At 43.4% G+C, this 19,434-nt stretch overlaps 2 protein-coding genes across 2 annotated transcripts in view; both read right to left on the reverse strand.

The window, feature by feature from the left end:
- Positions 1-381: 381 nt before the first annotated feature.
- On the reverse strand, positions 382-14,825 carry wnt16 (wingless-type MMTV integration site family, member 16). The gene is made up of 4 exons (XM_033615159.2): positions 14,450-14,825; positions 2,054-2,280; positions 1,404-1,693; positions 382-1,285 (listed from the first exon to the last, which is right to left on the reverse strand). Exons 1-4 carry the CDS (start codon positions 14,539-14,541, stop codon positions 827-829), a joined length of 1,068 nt encoding a protein of 355 aa, XP_033471050.1. The 5' UTR covers positions 14,542-14,825; the 3' UTR covers positions 382-826.
- Positions 14,826-15,525: 700 nt separating this feature from the next.
- cped1 (cadherin-like and PC-esterase domain containing 1) overlaps positions 15,526-19,434 on the reverse strand; it is a 36,399-nt gene continuing 32,490 nt past the window's right edge. The window contains exon 20 of the mRNA XM_033614872.2: positions 15,526-18,170. Coding sequence (XP_033470763.1) covers positions 17,949-18,170 — 222 coding nt within the window. The 3' untranslated portion in view covers positions 15,526-17,948. The remainder of the gene's footprint in view (positions 18,171-19,434) is intronic.

Raw genomic sequence — 19,434 nt, forward strand, 5'->3', positions numbered from 1 at the left:
AACCAAACCTGAAATAATGTTTCTTCTGTGATCATTAAAGAAGAATCACCTGCAGTTTGGGACTGTGCTGCGTTCAGAGGCCAAAGAAGTTATTTTAGTGTTACACGTTTGTTTTAAGTCATTTTAAATAAGTGTTTTATTTCTATCATGTTTGATGTGTTTCACACACATCTGTGTGTTGTGAACGTTACAGAGCAAAAACTGTAATTTCTAATAATGACTAACAACATTTCTGTTCAGTATCTTGTCGACACTACGATCAGTCAGTTATTAATTCCTATAAAAACATCGGAGCGACGAACATGATGAATAAATTTCCTTCTGACAACAGTTTACACACAAATTCAATCTGCTCACGTTTCATGAACGAGACCCAAAGTGTTTCACTTACAGAGTAACTTTATTTTGAAAGAGTCTGAGTAACGAGCAGAAACTGAACATTTCCTGTGAAAACTGAAGTTTATTTTGAAAAGACCCAACATGTGTAACAAGCTTAAATCAACACGTCATCCCTGAACGTCACATTGAGATGTGTACGTCCTCTGACAGAGCGGTGGTGTTTGATGAGCTGGGATGAGACGCGTTGGTCCGCATGAACCGAAATGTCTTTCTAATCCTCCTTATTTGGTCCATTCAGTGATGACATCATCACTTTAAAAAGCTTGTTTCCATAGAAACGTTCCCAGTGGGTTAAAGGACAGTCCAATAACGTCCGTCCAAACATGACGTGTCAGTTTGTCCTTAAAGGCTCCCATCTGTCTCCTGTCTTCTTTAATCATTTTCTCCAGGTGTGTTGTTGTTGTTATTTACAGGTGTGTTGTTGTTGTTATTTACAGGTGTGCATGTCGTTCATACTCTCGCAGCGGCGGCAGCGGACATAGCAGCACCAGACGAACTTGCACTCGCAGCGTTGGACGTGTCTCACCAGGTGCGTGTTGTACCCTCGGCCGCAGCACAGCAGGACGCAGCTATCCGAGCCTGTGGACGTCCGGTTGCAGCGGCGTCCTCTGGTGCCGGCGATGCCCCGCCGCCGGTCCTCCACGCAGTAGTTTGGCGACTTGTTGAAGAAGATGAGCTGATGCATATCGACGGCGAGGCGGTGCCGATCCTTCCTCCTCGTCTTCCTCCTCGAGCGGTCCGACACCTGAACGCTCTCCTCGTACTGCTCCTTCAGGTACACGCCCACGCGCTCGAACGCCGCCACCGTCTTCCAACACGTCTTCAACGCACAGGAGCCGGAGATGCCGTGACAGCGACAGTGCGTGGACATCGTCCTGACGATCGCCTGCAGGACAGAGAGCGGAGACGTCACCTGTCAGAGTCTGATCAACAACAAACACCATGTTATTTTATGAATTTAAAAATGACCACGTGTTTCCTGTCGGCGGCGGCGGCGGCGTCACCTGTCGTCCGGCCTCACTGTTGTGCTGGTTGCAGGTGCTCAGCGTGTACCCTCCTCTGCTGGTCGACGTGTTTTTCACACTGTTGTCGATGAACTTGCGGCTGAACCAGATGCCGTACTGGACCTGATCCGAGCAGCCGCCCCAGTGCCAGCCCTCCTTCGGCGAGCCGCCGCCCTGCAGCCGAGTGTCGCAGCCGCACTCCGTCATGTTCCCCTGACTGCAGGAGCGTGTGATGGCGTGGACCAGCCCCGCCGCCATCACCGCGTAGATAAACGCTGTCTCTTTGGTTCCTACAGGACGAGAGAGACAGAAAGGGTCAGAGTGACGTCACAGAGAGTCGGGGTGACATCACAGAGGGTCGGGGTGACATCACAGTGATGTCACACATCACCAAGTCCTGATCCAGGAGGAAGAACCTCAAATATTTGAATTTAAGATCAAACTAAATGTGTTTGCTGAGGGCGAGTGAAGAAGACACACAGACACACAGACACAGACACACAGACACAGACACAGACACACACACACACACACACACACACACAGACACACACAGACACACACACACAGACACACAGACACACACACACACACACAGACAGACACACACACACACAGACAGTCAGTCAACACCTCCTGACGCTCCTCACCGCTGGTTAACTCGTATCCAAACACTGACGGCTGCTCTGTGGTGGAGCAGTTCCACCTCTCGTGTCTGAACTGACTCTGACACTCGGCGATGGCGAGCTGGGCGCCGTCCTGGATGCTGGGCAGCAGGAAGGGCTTCTTACGGCACAGCTCTCTCTGTCTGTGGCTCAGAGGGAGGTCAGAACAGCCCCGCTGCTCTGGGAGGCCCGCCGAGGTCACGCCCAACCACCTGAGGACGATAACACACCTTATAAAACCTGCTGCATCACAGGGGGTGGAGCATAAACACACTGCATCACAGGGGACAGGGTCAAACCAGAGATATTGGATAAAGGAGATACCCCACTGTAGGCTTATCCAATGTTAAGATAACGGTTACTCTTCCTGTCTCCTAAGTGGGCGTGGTCAGCTCTCCCTCCAATCAGAGCCTGTTCTCTCTCAACCCCCCCCCCCACAGTGTTGAACAGAGGCTCTGTGGATGTCTGTGTATGTGGATCAAGAAGCAGGTGGAATGAAAATACATTCTTCCTGTTATTGCAGCCTATTGTTGCACAAAGCTTGGGCATTTTTTATTTATTACTAGCGGTAAATAACTGTTTGTAAGCTAACTGTGATTTTACCGCCTGTTTATCAAGATCACAAGATCTCGCGAGAACTTGTTTTCTGAGACGGACAGGGCTCAAACAAAGTTAACTTTCTCTTGATCTGTGCGGATGAAAAATGCAGCTTTAGTGTCAGAATGTTGGTAAGATGTGTGGCTTGTGGAAAACGAACCCAATATTTACTTTAGTGACTATAAGGCGAAAGAATTGACCATAAATTGTGATCACGTTCATTTTCCTCATTGACGACAATACATTCAGAGCTGCCGCAAGTCTCCTACGGGGGCGTGGCGCTGACGTCACTGAATCAGGACGTGAGCTGAGTGGGGTATCTCGCTTTATCCAATATCTCTGGCTTAAATACGTTACAACCAATAAGACATCAGGAACATTTTACAGTCTGAAGGTAACTATTGTCACATTAAGAACACACCATACATCAGACAGTCTCTTTACTGCCCCGTGTGGTGACACATTAAGATAAATAAATGCCTGTCTCTAATGAAGGCCTGTCTCAGATAAAGGCCTGTCTCAAATAAAGGCCTGTCTCTAATGAAGGCCTGTCTCTAATAAAGGCCTGTCTCTAATAAAGGCCTGTCTCAAATGAAGGCCTGTCTCAGATAAAGGCCTGTCTCTAATAAAGGCCTGTCTCTAATAAAGGCCTGTCTCTAATGAAGGCCTGTCTCAAATAAAGGCCTGTCTCTAATGAAGGCCTGTCTCAAATAAAGGCCTGTCTCTAATGAAGGCCTGTCTCTAATAAAGGCCTGTCTCTAATAAAGGCCTGTCTCTAATGAAGGCCTGTCTCAAATAAAGGCCTGTCTCTAATGAAGGCCTGTCTCAAATAAAGGCCTGTCTCTAATGAAGGCCTGTCTCTAATAAAGGCCTGTCTCTAATAAAGGCCTGTCTCTACTGAAGGCCTGTCTCAAATGAAGGCCTGTCTCTAATGAAGGCCTGTCTCTAATGAAGGCCTGTCTCTAATAAAGGCCTGTCTCTAATGAAGGCCTGTCTCTAATGAAGGCCTGTCTCTAATGAAGGCCTGTCTCTAATAAAGGCCTGTCTCAAATAAAGGCCTGTCTCTAATGAAGGCCTGTCTCTAATGAAGGCCTGTCTCAAATAAAGGCCTGTCTCTAATAAAGGCCTGTCTCTAATAAAGGCCTGTCTCAAATAAAGGCCTGTCTCTAATAAAGGCCTGTCTCTAATGAAGGCCTGTCTCAAATAAAGGCCTGTCTCTAATGAAGGCCTGTCTCTAATGAAGGCCTGTCTCTAATAAAGGCCTGTCTCTAATGAAGGCCTGTCTCTAATAAAGGCCTGTCTCAAATAAAGGCCTGTCTCTAATAAAGGCCTGTCTCTAATAAAGGCCTGTCTCAAATAAAGGCCTGTCTCTAATAAAGGCCTGTCTCTAATAAAGGCCTGTCTCAAATAAAGGCCTGTCTCTAATAAAGGCCTGTCTCTAATGAAGGCCTGTCTCAAATAAAGGCCTGTCTCTAATGAAGGCCTGTCTCTAATGAAGGCCTGTCTCTAATAAAGGCCTGTCTCTAATGAAGGCCTGTCTCTAATAAAGGCCTGTCTCTAATAAAGGCCTGTCTCAAATAAAGGCCTGTCTCTAATGAAGGCCTGTCTCTAATGAAGGCCTGTCTCAAATAAAGGCCTGTCTCTAATGAAGGCCTGTCTCTAATAAAGGCCTGTCTCTAATGAAGGCCTGTCTCTAATAAAGGCCTGTCTCTAATAAAGGCCTGTCTCTAATGAAGGCCTGTCTCTAAAGAAGGCCTGTCTCTAATGAAGGCCTGTCTCAAATAAAGGCCTGTCTCTAATGAAGGCCTGTCTCTAATGAAGGCCTGTCTCTAATAAAGGCCTCTCTCAAATAAAGGCCTGTCTCTAATGAAGGCCTGTCTCTAATAAAGGCTTCTCTTAAATAAAGGCCTGTCTCTAATAAAGGCCTGTTTCTAATAAAGGCCTGTCTCAAATAAAGGCCTGTCTCTAATGAAGGCCTGTCTCTAATAAAGGCCTGTCTCAAATAAAGGCCTCTCTCAAATAAAGGCCTGTCTCTAATGAAGGCCTGTCTCTAATAAAGGCCTGTCTCAAATAAAGGCCTCTCTCAAATAAAGGCCTGTCTCTAATGAAGGCCTGTCTCTAATAAAGACCTGTCTCTAATAAAGGCCTCTCTCAAATAAAGGCCTGTCTCTAATAAAGGCCTGTCTCTAATAAAGGCCTCTCTCAAATAAAGGCCTGTCTCTAATGAAGGCCTGTCTCTAATAAAGGCCTGTCTTTAATAAAGGCCTCTCTCAAATAAAGGCCTGTCTCTAATAAAGGCCTGTCTCTAATGAAGGCCTGTCTCTAATGAAGGCCTGTCTCAAATAAAGGCCTGTCTCTAATGAAGGCCTGTCTCTAATAAAGGCCTGTCTCAAATAAAGGCCTGTCTCTAATGAAGGCCTGTCTCTAATGAAGGCCTGTCTTTAATAAAGGCCTCTCTCAAATAAAGGCCTGTCTCTAATGAAGGCCTGTCTCTAATGAAGGCCTGTCTCTAATAAAGGCCTCTCTCAAATAAAGGCCTGTCTCTAATGAAGGCCTGTCTCTAATAAAGGCCTGTCTTTTATAAAGGCCTGTCTTTTATAAAGGCCTGTCTCTAATGAAGGCCTGTCTCTAATGAAGGCCTGTCTCTAATGAAGGCCTGTCTCTAATAAAGGCCTCTCTCAAATAAAGGCCTGTCTCTAATAAAGGCCTCTCTCAAATAAAGGCCTGTCTCTAATGAAGGCCTGTCTCTAATAAAGGCCTCTCTCAAATAAAGGCCTGTCTCTAATAAAGGCCTCTCTCAAATAAAGGCCTGTCTCTAATGAAGGCCTGTCTCTAATGAAGGCCTGTCTCTAATGAAGGCCTGTCTCTAATAAAGGCCTGTCTTTAATAAAGGCCTCTCTCAAATAAAGGCCTGTCTCTAATGAAGGCCTGTCTCTAATGAAGGCCTGTCTCTAATAAAGGCCTGTCTCAAATAAAGGCCTGTCTAATGAAGGCCTGTCTCTAATAAAGGCCTGTCTCAAATAAAGGCCTCTCTCAAGTAAAGGCCTGTCTCTAATGAAGGCCTGTCTCTAATAAAGGCCTGTCTCAAATAAAGGCCTCTCTCAAATAAAGGCCTGTCTCTAATGAAGGCCTGTCTCTAATAAAGGCCTGTCTCTAATAAAGGCCTCTCTCAAATAAAGGCCTGTCTCTAATGAAGGCCTGTCTCTAATAAAGGCCTGTCTCTAATAAAGGCCTCTCTCAAATAAAGGCCTGTCTCTAATGAAGGCCTGTCTCTAATAAAGGCCTGTCTTTAATAAAGGCCTCTCTCAAATAAAGGCCTGTCTCTAATAAAGGCCTGTCTCTAATGAAGGCCTGTCTCTAATGAAGGCCTGTCTCAAATAAAGGCCTGTCTCTAATGAAGGCCTGTCTCTAATGAAGGCCTGTCTCTAATAAAGGCCTGTCTCAAATAAAGGCCTGTCTCTAATGAAGGCCTGTCTCTAATAAAGGCCTGTCTTTTATAAAGGCCTCTCTCAAATAAAGGCCTGTCTCTAATGAAGGCCTGTCTCTAATGAAGGCCTGTCTCTAATGAAGGCCTGTCTCTAATAAAGGCCTCTCTCAAATAAAGGCCTGTCTCTAATAAAGGCCTCTCTCAAATAAAGGCCTGTCTCTAATGAAGGCCTGTCTCTAATAAAGGCCTCTCTCAAATAAAGGCCTGTCTCTAATAAAGGCCTCTCTCAAATAAAGGCCTGTCTCTAATGAAGGCCTGTCTCTAATGAAGGCCTGTCTCTAATGAAGGCCTGTCTCTAATAAAGGCCTGTCTTTAATAAAGGCCTCTCTCAAATAAAGGCCTGTCTCTAATGAAGGCCTGTCTCTAATAAAGGCCTCTCTCAAATAAAGGCCTGTCTCTAATGAAGGCCTGTCTCTAATAAAGGCCTGTCTTTTATAAAGGCCTCTCTCAAATAAAGGCCTGTCTCTAATGAAGGCCTGTCTCTAATGAAGGCCTGTCTCTAATAAAGGCCTGTCTCTAATGAAGGCCTGTCTCTAATGAAGGCCTGGTTTAAGCTAATAATCGCCTGTTAAGGCTGTTAACTGAGGTTTGATGGTTGCCTATATATGTATAAAATTAATTTTGCATTATAACTAGGGATGCAGGATCGGTGCTATGTGGATTGGGCAGCAGACCAAGGCGGGGGCTTTGGCGGTCCGATCCTCGGCTACAGAAGTTGGCTCTTGGGACATGGAATGTCACCTCTCTGGCGGGGAAGGAGCCGGAGCTTGTGGAAGAGGTTGAGCGCTACCGGCTAGAAATAGTTGGCCTCACCTCGACACATAGTTCCAGCTCTGGAACCCAAGTCCTTGAGAGGGATTGGACTCTCTCCTTTGCTGGAGTTGCTCCGGGTGAGAGGCGGAGGGCCGGGGTGGGCTTTCTGATAGCCCCCAGACTCTCTGCCTGTACGTTGGGGTTCACCCCGGTAGACGAAAGGGTTGCTTCCCTGTGCCTTCGGGTCGGGGAACGGGTCCTGACTGTTGTCTGCGCTTATGCGCCGAACAACAGTTCAGAGTACCCGCCCTCTTTGGAGTCCCTGGGACGGGTGCTGGACAGTGCCCCGACCGGGGACTCCATTGTTCTGCTAGGGGACTTCAACGCTCACTTGGGGCAATGACAGCAGGACCTGGAGGGGCGTGATTGGGAGAAATGGCCTGCCCGATCTGAACCCGAGTGGTGTTCAGTTATTGGACTTCTGTGCGGGTCGCAGTTTGGCCCTAACTAATACCATGTTCAAACATAAGGATGTCCATCGGTGCACGTGGCACCAGGACAGCCAAGGTCGCAGGTCAGTGATTGACTTTGTAGTCGTATCATTTGACCTGCGGCCATATGTTCTGGACACTCGGGTGAAGAGAGGAGCAGAGCTGTCAACTGATCACCACCTGGTGGTGACTTGGATCAGGTGGCAGGGGAGGACGCCGCACAGACCTGGCAGGCCCAAACGAACAGTAAGGGTCTGCTGGGAATGCCTGGTGGAAGAACCTGTCCAGATGATCTTCCACTCCCACCTCCGGGAGAGCTTCGACCGCGTCCCGAGGGCAGAGGGGGACATTGAGTCCGAATGGGCCTTGTTCCGCTCTGCCATTGTCGAGGCGGTGGTTGCGAGCTGTGGCCGCAAGGCCGCTGGGGCCAGTCATGGCGGTAATCCGAGCCGTCAGGCTGAAGAAGGAGGCCTACAGGGCATGGTTGGTCTGTGGGTCTCCGGAAGCAGCTGACGGGTACCGGCGGGCCAAGCGGAGCGCAACAGCAGCAGTCGCGCAGGCAAAAACTCAGGCGTTGGAGGAGTTCGGTGAGGCCATGGAGGAAAACTATCAATCGGCTCCAGAGAGGTTCTGGCAAACCATCCAGCGCCTCAGGGGGGGAAGGCGGCAACTTGCTCACACTGTTTACAGTAGGGACGGGGAGCTGCTGACGACATTGTCCGGCGGTGGAAGGAATACTTTGAGGAGCTCCTCAATCCCACCAACACATATTCCAGTGAGGAAAGAGAGACGGGGGTCTCGGGGGCGGGTCGTCCAACTTCTGGGGCAGAAGTCATTGAGGTAGTGAAGCAACTCCGAGGCGGAGCCCCGGGGGTGGATGAGATTCGCCCAGGATATCTCAAGGCTCTGGATGCTGTATGGCAGTCCTGGCTGACACGTCTCTGCAACATTGCGTGGACATCAGGGGCAGTGCCTATGGAGTGGCAGACCGGGGTGGTGGTCCCCATTTTCAAGAAAGGGGACCAGAGGGTGTGTTCCAACTACAGGGGGATCACACTCCTCAGCCTACTCGGTAAGGTCTACTCCAGGGTGCTGGAGAAGAGGGTCCGGTCGATAGTTGAACCTCAGATTGAGGAGGAGCAATGTGGTTTTCGTCCCGGACGCGGAACCGTGGACCAGCTATTTACCCTCGCCAGGGTGCTGGAGAGGGCATGGGAGTTCGCCCAACCAGTCCACATGTGTTTTGTGGATTTGGAGAAGGCTTACGACCGTGTCCCCAGGGGCATCCTGTGGGGGGTGCTCCGGGAGTATGGGGTTGGTGGCCCCTTGCTAAGGGCCATCCAGTCCCTGTACCGAAGGAGCACGAGTCTGGTTCGCGTGGCTGGCAGTAAGTCAGACCTGTTCCCGGTGAGGGTTGGACTCCGCCAGGGCTGCCCTTTGTCACCGGTTCTGTTCATAACTTTTATGGACAGAATTTCTAGGCGCAGCCGAGTGGTGGAGGGTGTCAGGTTCGGTGATGGGAGGATCTCGTCCCTGCTTTTTGCGGATGACGTGGTCCTCCTAGCTCCATCGAACAGTGACCTTCAGCTCTTGCTGGGACGGTTCGCAGCCGAGTGTGAAGTGGCTGGGATGAGAATCAGCATTGGCCATGGTCCTCAGCCAGAAAAGGGTGGATTGCCCACTCCAGGTCGGGGGGAGGTCCTGCCTCAGGTGGAGGAGTTTGAGTATCTTGGGGTCTTGTTCATGAGTGAGGGTAGGATGGAGCGGGAGACTGACAGGTGGATTGGGGCGGCGTCAGCAGTGATGCAGGCGCTTAACCGGTCCATTGTGGTGAAGAGGGAGCTTAGCCAGAAAGCGAAGCTATCGATTTACCGGTCGATCTACGTTCCAAACCTCACCTATAGTCATGAGCTTTGGGTAGTGACTGAAAGAATGAGATCGCGAGTACAAGTGGCCGAAATGAGTTTCCTCCGCAGGGTGGCTGGGCTCAGCCTTAGAGATAGGGTGAGGAGCTCGGACATCCGGGAGGGACTCAGAGTAGAGCTGCTGCTCCTCCACGTCGAGAGGAGCCAGTTGAGGTGGTTCGGGCATCTGGTAAGGATGCCTTCTGGACGCCTCCCTTGGGAGGTGTTTCGGGCATGTCCAATCGGGAGGAGACCTCGGGGCCACCCCAGAACACGCTGGAGGGATTACATCGCCTGGCTGGCCTGGGAACGCCTCGGGGTTCCCTCGGAAGAGCTGACGGAGGTGGCTGGGGAGAGGACTGTCTGGGCTTCTCTGCTGAGGCTGCTGCCCCCGCGACCCGGACCCGGATAAGCGGAGGATGATGAGTATGAGTACGAGAATTAGGGATGAATGATAACATCAGCACGTCATCAGTATCAGCTGATATCAGCTTTAAAATGAACTGTCAGGATCAGCCGACAGACTGTTTTTTCTTATTGTGCACAATGACTGAATATCACAGATACTGAACAGTGTTTCATGTCTCCACCTGCTGGTGGGCCGTCACCATCACAGTCTGTGTGTATAATATGATGTTAATTCATCTGCAGCAGAGACTTGATGATGATCACTGACATTAGGAGGGGAAAAGTGGATATATAAATACTGGCCAAATTAGTTGTTACGTATATGTCAGCAAACTAACTATAACAGAAGACATCACAGTGCACTGAGCTGCTGATACAGATCACTCACATCCACTGGTCACAGGGAGGATAATAAAGAATAAATGGAGGATAATGAAGAATAAATGGAGGATAATGAAGAATAAAGGAAGGATAATGAAGAATAAATGGAGGATAATGAAGAATAAAGGAAGGATAATGAAGAATAAAGGGAATAAAGGGATGATAATGAAGAATAAAGGGATGATAATGAAGAATAAATGGAGGATAATGAAGAATAAAGGAAGGATAATGAAGAATAAAGGGAATAAAGGGAGGATAATGAAGAATAAAGGGATGATAATGAAGAATAAATGGAGGATAATGAAGAATAAAGGGAGGATAATGAAGAATAAATGGAGGATAATGAAGAATAAAGGAATGATAATGAAGAATAAATGGAGGATAATGAAGAATAAAGGGATGATAATGAAGAATAAATGGAGGATAATGAAGAATAAAGGAATGATAATGAAGAATAAATGGAGGATAATAAAGAATAAATGGAGGATAATGAAGAATAAATGGAGGATAATGAAGAATAAAGGAAGGATAATGAAGAATAAATGGAGGATAATGAAGAATAAAGGAAGGATAATGAAGAATAAAGGGAATAAAGGGATGATAATGAAGAATAAAGGGATGATAATGAAGAATAAATGGAGGATAATGAAGAATAAAGGAAGGATAATGAAGAATAAAGGGAATAAAGGGAGGATAATGAAGAATAAAGGGATGATAATGAAGAATAAATGGAGGATAATGAAGAATAAAGGGAGGATAATGAAGAATAAATGGAGGATAATGAAGAATAAAGGAATGATAATGAAGAATAAATGGAGGATAATGAAGAATAAAGGGATGATAATGAAGAATAAATGGAGGATAATGAAGAATAAAGGAAGGATAATGAAGAATAAAGGGAATAAAGGGAGGATAATGAAGAATAAATTGAGGATAATGAAGAATAAAGGGATGATAATGAAGAATAAAGGGAGGATAATGAAGAATAAATGGATGATAATGAAGAATAAAGGGAGGATAATGAAGAATAAAGGGAGGATAATGAAGAATAAATGGATGATAATGAAGAATAAAGGGATAATAATGAAGAATAAAGGGAATAAAGAGAGGATAATGAAGAATAAAGGGAGGATAATGAAGAATAAATGGAGGATAATGAAGAATAAAGGGATGATAATGAAGAATAAATGGAGGATAATGAAGAATAAAGGGATAATAATGAAGAATAAAGGGAATAAAGGGAGGATAATGAAGAATAAAGGGATGATAATGAAGAATAAATGGAGGATAATGAAGAATAAAGGGATGATAATGAAGAATAAATGGAGGATAATGAAGAATAAATGGATGATAATGAAGAATAAAGGGAGGATAATGAATAAAGGGATGATAATGAAGAATAAATGGATGATAATGAAGAATAAAGGGAGGATAATGAATAAATGGAGGATAATGAAGAATAAAGGGAGGATAATGAAGCATAAAGGGATGATAATGAAGAATAAATGGAGAATAATGAAGAATAAATGGAGGATAATGAAGAATAAAGGGGAGATAATGAAGAATAAATGGAGGATAATGAAGAATAAAGGGATGATAATGAAGAATAAAGGGAGGATAATGAAGAATAAATGGATAATAATGAAGAATAAAGGGATGATAATGAAGAATAAAGGGATGATAATGAAGAATAAATGGAGGATAATGAAGAATAAAGGGATGATAATGAAGAATAAAGGGATGATAATGAAGAATAAATGGAGGATAATGAAGAATAAAGGGAGGATAATGAAGAATAAAGGGAGGATAATGAAGAATAAAGGGATGATAATGAAGAATAAATGGAGGATAATGAAGAATAAAGGGAGGATAATGAAGAATAAATGGATGATAATGAAGAATAAATGGAGGATAATGAAGAATAAATGGAGGATAATGAAGAATAAAGAGATGATAATGAAGAATAAAGGGAGGATAATGAATAAAGGGATGATAATGAAGAATAAAGGGATGATAATGAAGAATAAATGGATGATCATGAAGAATAAAGGAATGATAATGAAGAATAAAGGGAGGATAATGAAGAATAAAGGGATGATAATGTAGAATAAAGGGAGGATAATGAATAAAGGGAGGATAATGAAGAATAAAGGGATGATAATGAAGAATAAATGGAGGATAATGAAGAATAAAGGGATGATAATGAAGAATAAAGGGAGGATAATGAATAAATGGATGATCGTGAAGAATAAAGGGATGATAATGAAGAATAAAGGGAGGATTTTATTGAAATAATTGTGATTTTGTGTGAAACAGCTGAGTTACAGAACATGTCTATTTGTGCCCTCACTTTATTTTAACGTATTTTATTTTACCCTGAGCTGCTGGACAGCTGAATTTAAAATGAATAAAGTTCTTTCTAGTCTGTTCCAGACTGGCTCAGAAGATAAATTTGACATCAGTGAACATTTAATTTGTCTTCGTCACATCTGAAGGTGTATTTGCAGTAAAGTCATATTTCAGCCCAGACACGCTCACAGACAGATATATTCTGTATTTATTTAATAAATTCTTAATTTTCAAACCTGGTTCAGATTTGAGTTTTGCTTTAAAGGAGCTTTGAGATAAAGATAAAAAGTGTCAGTAACATATTTTACAGATGTCTCTGAGTGGATTGAGTAAACGACACGACAGACGAGTCACAACATGGATCAGAAGACTTGTTGTCTCCTGGTGTGTTCATCGGTCTGTGCAGGTTATTTTCTCTGTCACTGACGGAGTTCAACAGGAGGCAGTTTGTCTCCGTGTCTTTGTCATGTGTCCATGTCTTTCAGTCTGGACGTGTGGACACAAAACAAAACACAGATACAAATCACTTTTAATGTTTGTCAGATAAACAGACAACAGACAGGTTGTGTTATTGACTTTGTGACACTGGGACGGACCTGGACCGTAAACAAACCGGGTTTATTATTTATTTATTAAATCAAACAGACAGTTTTATATCAGCTGTGAATAAATGTGACTTTTTTGTTAAAGTCATTATTATTTTTTATTTGAAGGGAAATACTGAATGTTTATTAAAGCACGAGGCCGAACATGTGCAGAGTTAACGAGTTGATGATGCACTGATTTATAATATTTATAGTGTCGAACAGATCAGAGACACAACAAGCCTTAAAATGGACATTTCTTTAAAAAGAATAAAATAGAATATAAAGTCTTCCTGTCGTCACACACAGAATATAAAACCAGATTATTACATCTGATTTTAATGTGTTCTGATTGGCTGCTCTCGGTCAGCTCTCTCTTGGGACTTTGGGGTTAAATAAATAAAAAATCAGGCGCCAAATAATCATTAAAACAATGACGTAATAAACAGAATCATCATCATCCTTTATAAAACCGGAAATAACCAGTGTAAAACGGGCTGTGTCAAGCAGCTGCACGTGGAGGGCTGCACATGAAGAGAAAGATTTCACGTTTGATCATTTATTTATTTGTTTATTTATTTATTTTTCAGACCTCCAGTTAACAGCGTAGCGCGCGCGCGGCCTCCAGCTCGTGTCCAAATGAATAAACCAGTTCACCATATTGTGAGTGTTTCCTCCTGAGACGTTGTGTGACTTTCAGACAGAGTTGATAAACTAAAGAACAATGTGAGGAGGTGTTTGCAGGAGGAGACTCTCAGGGAGGCCTTGAAATGTAGTTTGTCTTCAGCAGAGCTCCTGCTGAGTTAAGAGAGCCTGAGGAGGCTCATAAATCCACACCGCGGGCACCTCAACATCCAGCCGTCGGACTCGTTTCTGATAACTTATTAAACATTGAACAGATTTGATGGAGGTCAGATTTAAGATCATCTCTCCAGGACCGGGTGCGGAGAGAATTATAATCTGTGCAGACACACAGGAAGCTTTAGACCAGACCAGACCAGACCAGGTCCATCTGGACCGACAGGACAGATTATTTTTTTTAACTTCACTTTGTTTCTGTGTTTTTACGGACAAAGACTGTTTGGATCCAGATGGAGACGGTTTATGAGCTGTGTGCAGGAGCTGGTTTGCTTAAATTGAATGTTTCTGTGAAGGAGTTTGGTGCGTAAAAGCGGCGCGCTCCGGGTCCGGCTGAGATCAGACCAACACACCCTGATCCACCTGATCCATGTGATCCATGTGATCCATAGGACAGATTCAGTTTGTTTCTGTGTTTTTACGGACAAAGACTATTTGGATCCAGATGGAGACGGTTTATGAGCTGTGTGCAGGAGCTGGTTTGCTTAAATTGAATGTTTCTGTAAAGGAGTTTGGTGCGTAAAAGCGGCGCGCAGCGGATCCGGCACCGGGTCCGGGTTGATACTCACATCCAGGAGGCTCTGCAGCAGAGCGGACACACGGAGACCAGCAGCAGGCTCAGAGTGCACATGTGTCGGACTCCACAGCTCCGTCTCTCCATGACCTCTTCATCTATGTGAGGCTGCGGGTCTCAGTCCTGATCTCAGTCTGTCCATCCGTCTGTCTGTCTCATACCGAATCCTGATCTCAGAGGGACATTAATAAAGATGATGGCGATGAAGTCTCTCCTGGAGACAGTCTGGGCTCTGCAGGAGAAGAAGCGGAGCCGAGCGGACCAGTCCGAGTCCCAGAGGATTCTCATTGGACCAGAATCATATTCGGCAGCTGACGTCACAGCCGGACGCTCATTGGACGGACAGAAGGATCAAAGAGACAAACTGAGGACTGTTTTTATACCGAGGTGACAAAACTTTAAAGTGTTTGATTTCTGAATGGAGTTTGGTGCTGAGGTTCAGACCAATGACAGAACACTGCAGGAGCCAAAACACCAAACCAAAGTCCGTTCAGATTTCTGTCAATTTAACTTTGTGATGTTAAGTTTAAAATGTAGGACTGAGGTTCAGATATTTTATGAGTTGATGGGAGTTAGTGGTGAATTCTGCTCTGCCTGCATCATTATTCATCTGCTGATTTGACACTTGTGACGTCATGATTGACAAAATTAATCAGTTTCTCCAAAGAATTAATTTAACATTTAAAATGGTTTGATGAGTGAAGTTTGGTGTAAATGTTGGTAGTTAAATTACATGTGAAGTGAATCACTTAAATCACAAAGTACTTATTTTAACCACAATTTTTTTTATCAGTTTTAACCAATTCATTAATTATTATATTAATTATTAAATAGTTTATTATCCAACTAGCTTTTTGTTTTCAGAGTTTTCACTTCAACTGACTTTTCTTTTTTATTAGAACAACTTTTTTTCAAGTGTCAAAGAGGAAACTTTGACGTTAAGCTTTTTTTTCAAATTTTTTTAGTTCATCAGATGAAGATGAGCTCCTCTCGTTTGTTGTTTCCCATCAAAACCCAGAAGTGACCAAGTGATGAAGATGAGTGACACCAGAGAGGAGGACGAGAAGAGCAGCAGGTGATAAAACTTTTATGGAAAAGGAAATATTAAAATATATAAAAACACAATTTACACAGTTGTTTTTAATAAAAAAGGTGAATCTGTGAGAGATTGAAGTAAAAGACAGATTTTGCAGTGATGATGAAGAAGATTATTAAACTGAATAATATAAACTGAATAAAAAGTTTTGTTCTTCACATTGTGATAAATGGTGTGTGTGTCATATTTCATGGAGCAGAGCGGATCCTAACATTCACATAAATATTCATATCTGTTGTTTGTAAACATGTTTACAGAGATTAAAGACACAATAAAAACATCTGTAGAAAAATATAGAAACATGAGCAGAGAAACAAATAAGACTTCTTCTGTGACATGATAAACATCATCCAGTCTTTGGTTCTGAGTATCAGCTCATATATACACATTAACTTTACTGACTGAGGTATATAAATATAAATATAGAAGGAGGAGGCACAGAGACACGAGGAGGCGGAGCTTACTGAGGCACAACATCAGTCTGATCTGATGATTAATACGACCAACGACCTTCGTCTGACCACAGAGAGACAAACACTGTCTGACATCAGGAGGCTAGTTACTGCATCAGACACACAAACTGATCAGACTTATTCTACACTGACACTAGTTTCTGTACGTCAGGGACTAGTTAGTATGCAGAAGCTAGTTACTGCACATAGGAAAACTGGCTAGAACACGTGACAGTAACTGGTGTACATCAGAGACGTTAGTATGCTTAAAAAATAATACTTATCACAAACTAGTGTGGATAATAAACTAGCTAGTGCGCTAGTCAGAAACTAGTTAGCATGCATAAGCAACTAGCTAATACACTACAGAAGCTAGTAAGGAAAATAAACTAGTTAGTCCACAATAAAAACTAGTTAGTATGGATAAGAAATGAGTTAGCATGCATCATAAAGTAGCTAGCATGCTTCATAAGCTATTTACTACGCATGAGAAAACTAGCTAGTACACATTAGACAGTAGCTGGTGTACATCAGAAACTAGGTGGCACACTATAGTTAGTATGCATCAGACACTGGTTATTTCACATAAGGAACTAGTTAGCAGGCATAACAAAACTAATACATATCACAAACTAGTATGGACAAGAAACTACTAAGTGTTCCTTTGTAAACTTGTTACTGCACATAGAAAAACTAGCTGGTGTACAGGTGGCAGCAGCTGGTGTGCGTCAGAGACTAGTTGGTATACATATGAAGACTGGCTAATAAGCATCAGAAACTTGTTCATTCACATAAGGAACTAGTTTCTTTGCATACAAAAACTTATACATATCACAAACTAGTATGGATAAGAAACTAGCTAGTAGCCTACACATCTGAAACTAGTTAGTATGCATCAGAAACTAGTTGGTACACATAGAGAATTAGTTAGTATGCATACCAAAATGAGCTAATGCACGTCAGAAACTAGTTAGTACACATAGGGAACTAGTATGGATAAGAAACTAGTAAGCATGCTTTAGCAACTAGTTACTGCACATAAGAAAACTAGCAAGTGCACATTTACTGGTGTACATCAGAGACTAGTTAGTGCAGTATAGAGACCTGTTAGTATACATACGAAACTATCTGGAGGCTACTAGAAGCTGGTTAGTACACATCAGATACTAGTTAGCACAGAAAGTCACTGTGGTGCCTTAAAGATCAAACATTGGTGCGTTTTGTCGAAAGTAAGTGGTGAACTTTAAAAGTGGAAATTGTTTCTGCACCTCAGATAAAAAATACTGCACATTATAAAAACAGCTGGTGTGAACTAAGACTAGCTCCAACTCTTATTTACAGTCTGCGTTATAAACTAGTTCATACTCATCAGAAAATAGTTGATACACAATAGAAAAAAGCTGGTGTTCAATAGAAACCAGTAAATACTCATAAGAAAGCAGCAGCTGTGACTAAAAGCAGCAGAAACTGGTCGGTTCAGATCAGGAAGCAGCTGACGCACAGCAGAAAGCAGCTGTGGTGCATCTGAAGAGAATCTGTGTGCGTTTTAATATAATACATATTTGCATAAGTAAGAAGCAGCGACGTTAGAAACAAGAGACACAGCAGAGTTCTTGCTGAGCGACAGAAACTCCTCAGTGTTTGTGATGAGTCATTAACACCAGGAAACAATTCAGGTGCTTTAAAGGCTGACGATGGTGATGTTGTGTCTGGTTCTGTTTTGCATAGAGAGACGAGTTACTGTACGTTCCGACCTCAGGCGCCATCTGAGGACGTTTAACCTTTGCTTTTCTTTTCCTGTCTCTGTGAGAGTCTTCATTTATTCTAAAAAAACTAAACAACAGTCACACCTGTTTCTTCTTTCAGCTTCACTGACTTCCTCTGACCTTCAGGTACACACACACACACACACACACACACACACACACACACACACACATAGGTGTTTAGTTCCTGGTTTTCGGACACAGGCGGCTCAGCAGGATCTCAGAGTACACCTGGTTCACTGGTCCTCTCACATGATAGGACGAGGCTTTAGGCCACGCCTCCTGATCCAGGTCCTGCACTGCTGATTGGCTGCTGAGTTCAGGTGCAGTTCTGAAGGATCTGGTTCTGTTGGTCGTGGACGTCGTGTCGTCTGAAGTCCTGGAGGACCAAAACTTCTCCACCTGTCACATCAGAAGCAGAAGAAGAGACACACCTGGTCTTTAGTGTATGTTAACGAGACTGATTCATGACATCACACCTCCTCCGATTGGTCCAGGACATCCTCGTCAGGCTCAGCTGATTCTCACTGGATGTTTCTGAATCATGAGATGAAAGCTGACTTCACTGGTCGAAAGTTCTCGTCAGTGAAGCTGAAACTACAGCTGCAGTTTAGACGCTGTTTCCGGCCACCTGTTTTTATTCACATTTTTAATTTGCACATAAAAACCTCAGTATGAATGTAAAAATAAAGTCAAATATGTGTGTAAAGTGATGTTTGACATCATGCTGTGTCATAATATCTCCCACAGGGACTGCATACACATTTCCCTTAATAACGTTTAATTTTACAGATAGATAGATTCTCCTGAGTTCAGTCGGATTAGTTCTGAAGGTTCTGTTCATTCAACAGCGTTTAAAACAACCTTAAAACATTGTTACAACATTTTTCCATCCTAAAACTTAAAACTTTAAAGGTTGTTGTGACTTTTTAACAAAATAAAATGCCTAAACGAGCCACTGAGGGACCAACAGGTAAAGTTGTTCCGGACATGTTTTCGGGGCTGAAAATCAACTTATGTCCAGTACACTTTGTCTCTTTGGATTTAGCGGTATATTTATTCTCAGTACAATATACACATGCGCACCATAATATAGCAGCACTGTCCATATTCAAAACATTATGTCATTCAGCAAATTCAGTTTTCCACCCAAATACTTGATGCTTTTCACAACACGCTCACATAACATGGTCAAAAACTGCTTCCTGTTTCAGACACCTGATCACCTGGAGCTCACCTGTAGGTCCTTCACACACAATGCTCCACCCTGTTTTCAGTTTTGATAAGTGCATGAGTATATTAATATTTACCTTGTGTTTAGAGAAGGATAGAATGAACAAAGAAAAACTATATTACGGATCCAACAAAGCTTTTAACATTTATTTTAAACATAAATCAGTTAAATTATAATAAAATCCAGTCACTACAAAACACAAACGACTTTAAAACAACGTGAACATTTCTGCAGACATCAGATGTATTTTCTCCCCTCGGACAGAGCAGCTGCTCCCAGTTTGGTTTTTATGAACCAGTAAAAGCCTAATTGGTCATTAAACGTTCCCACGCCGGCTGATCTGATGGGAAAATACAAACACAAAGCACAGTTTTAAAAGGAAGTGGAAGTGCTGAATCTGAGTGTTTACTGCTGGAAAGATCTGATCTCCTG

This window comes from Epinephelus lanceolatus, chromosome 23 (assembly GCF_041903045.1).
Source record: "Epinephelus lanceolatus isolate andai-2023 chromosome 23, ASM4190304v1, whole genome shotgun sequence".
Taxonomy (NCBI): Eukaryota; Metazoa; Chordata; class Actinopteri; order Perciformes; family Serranidae; genus Epinephelus; species Epinephelus lanceolatus.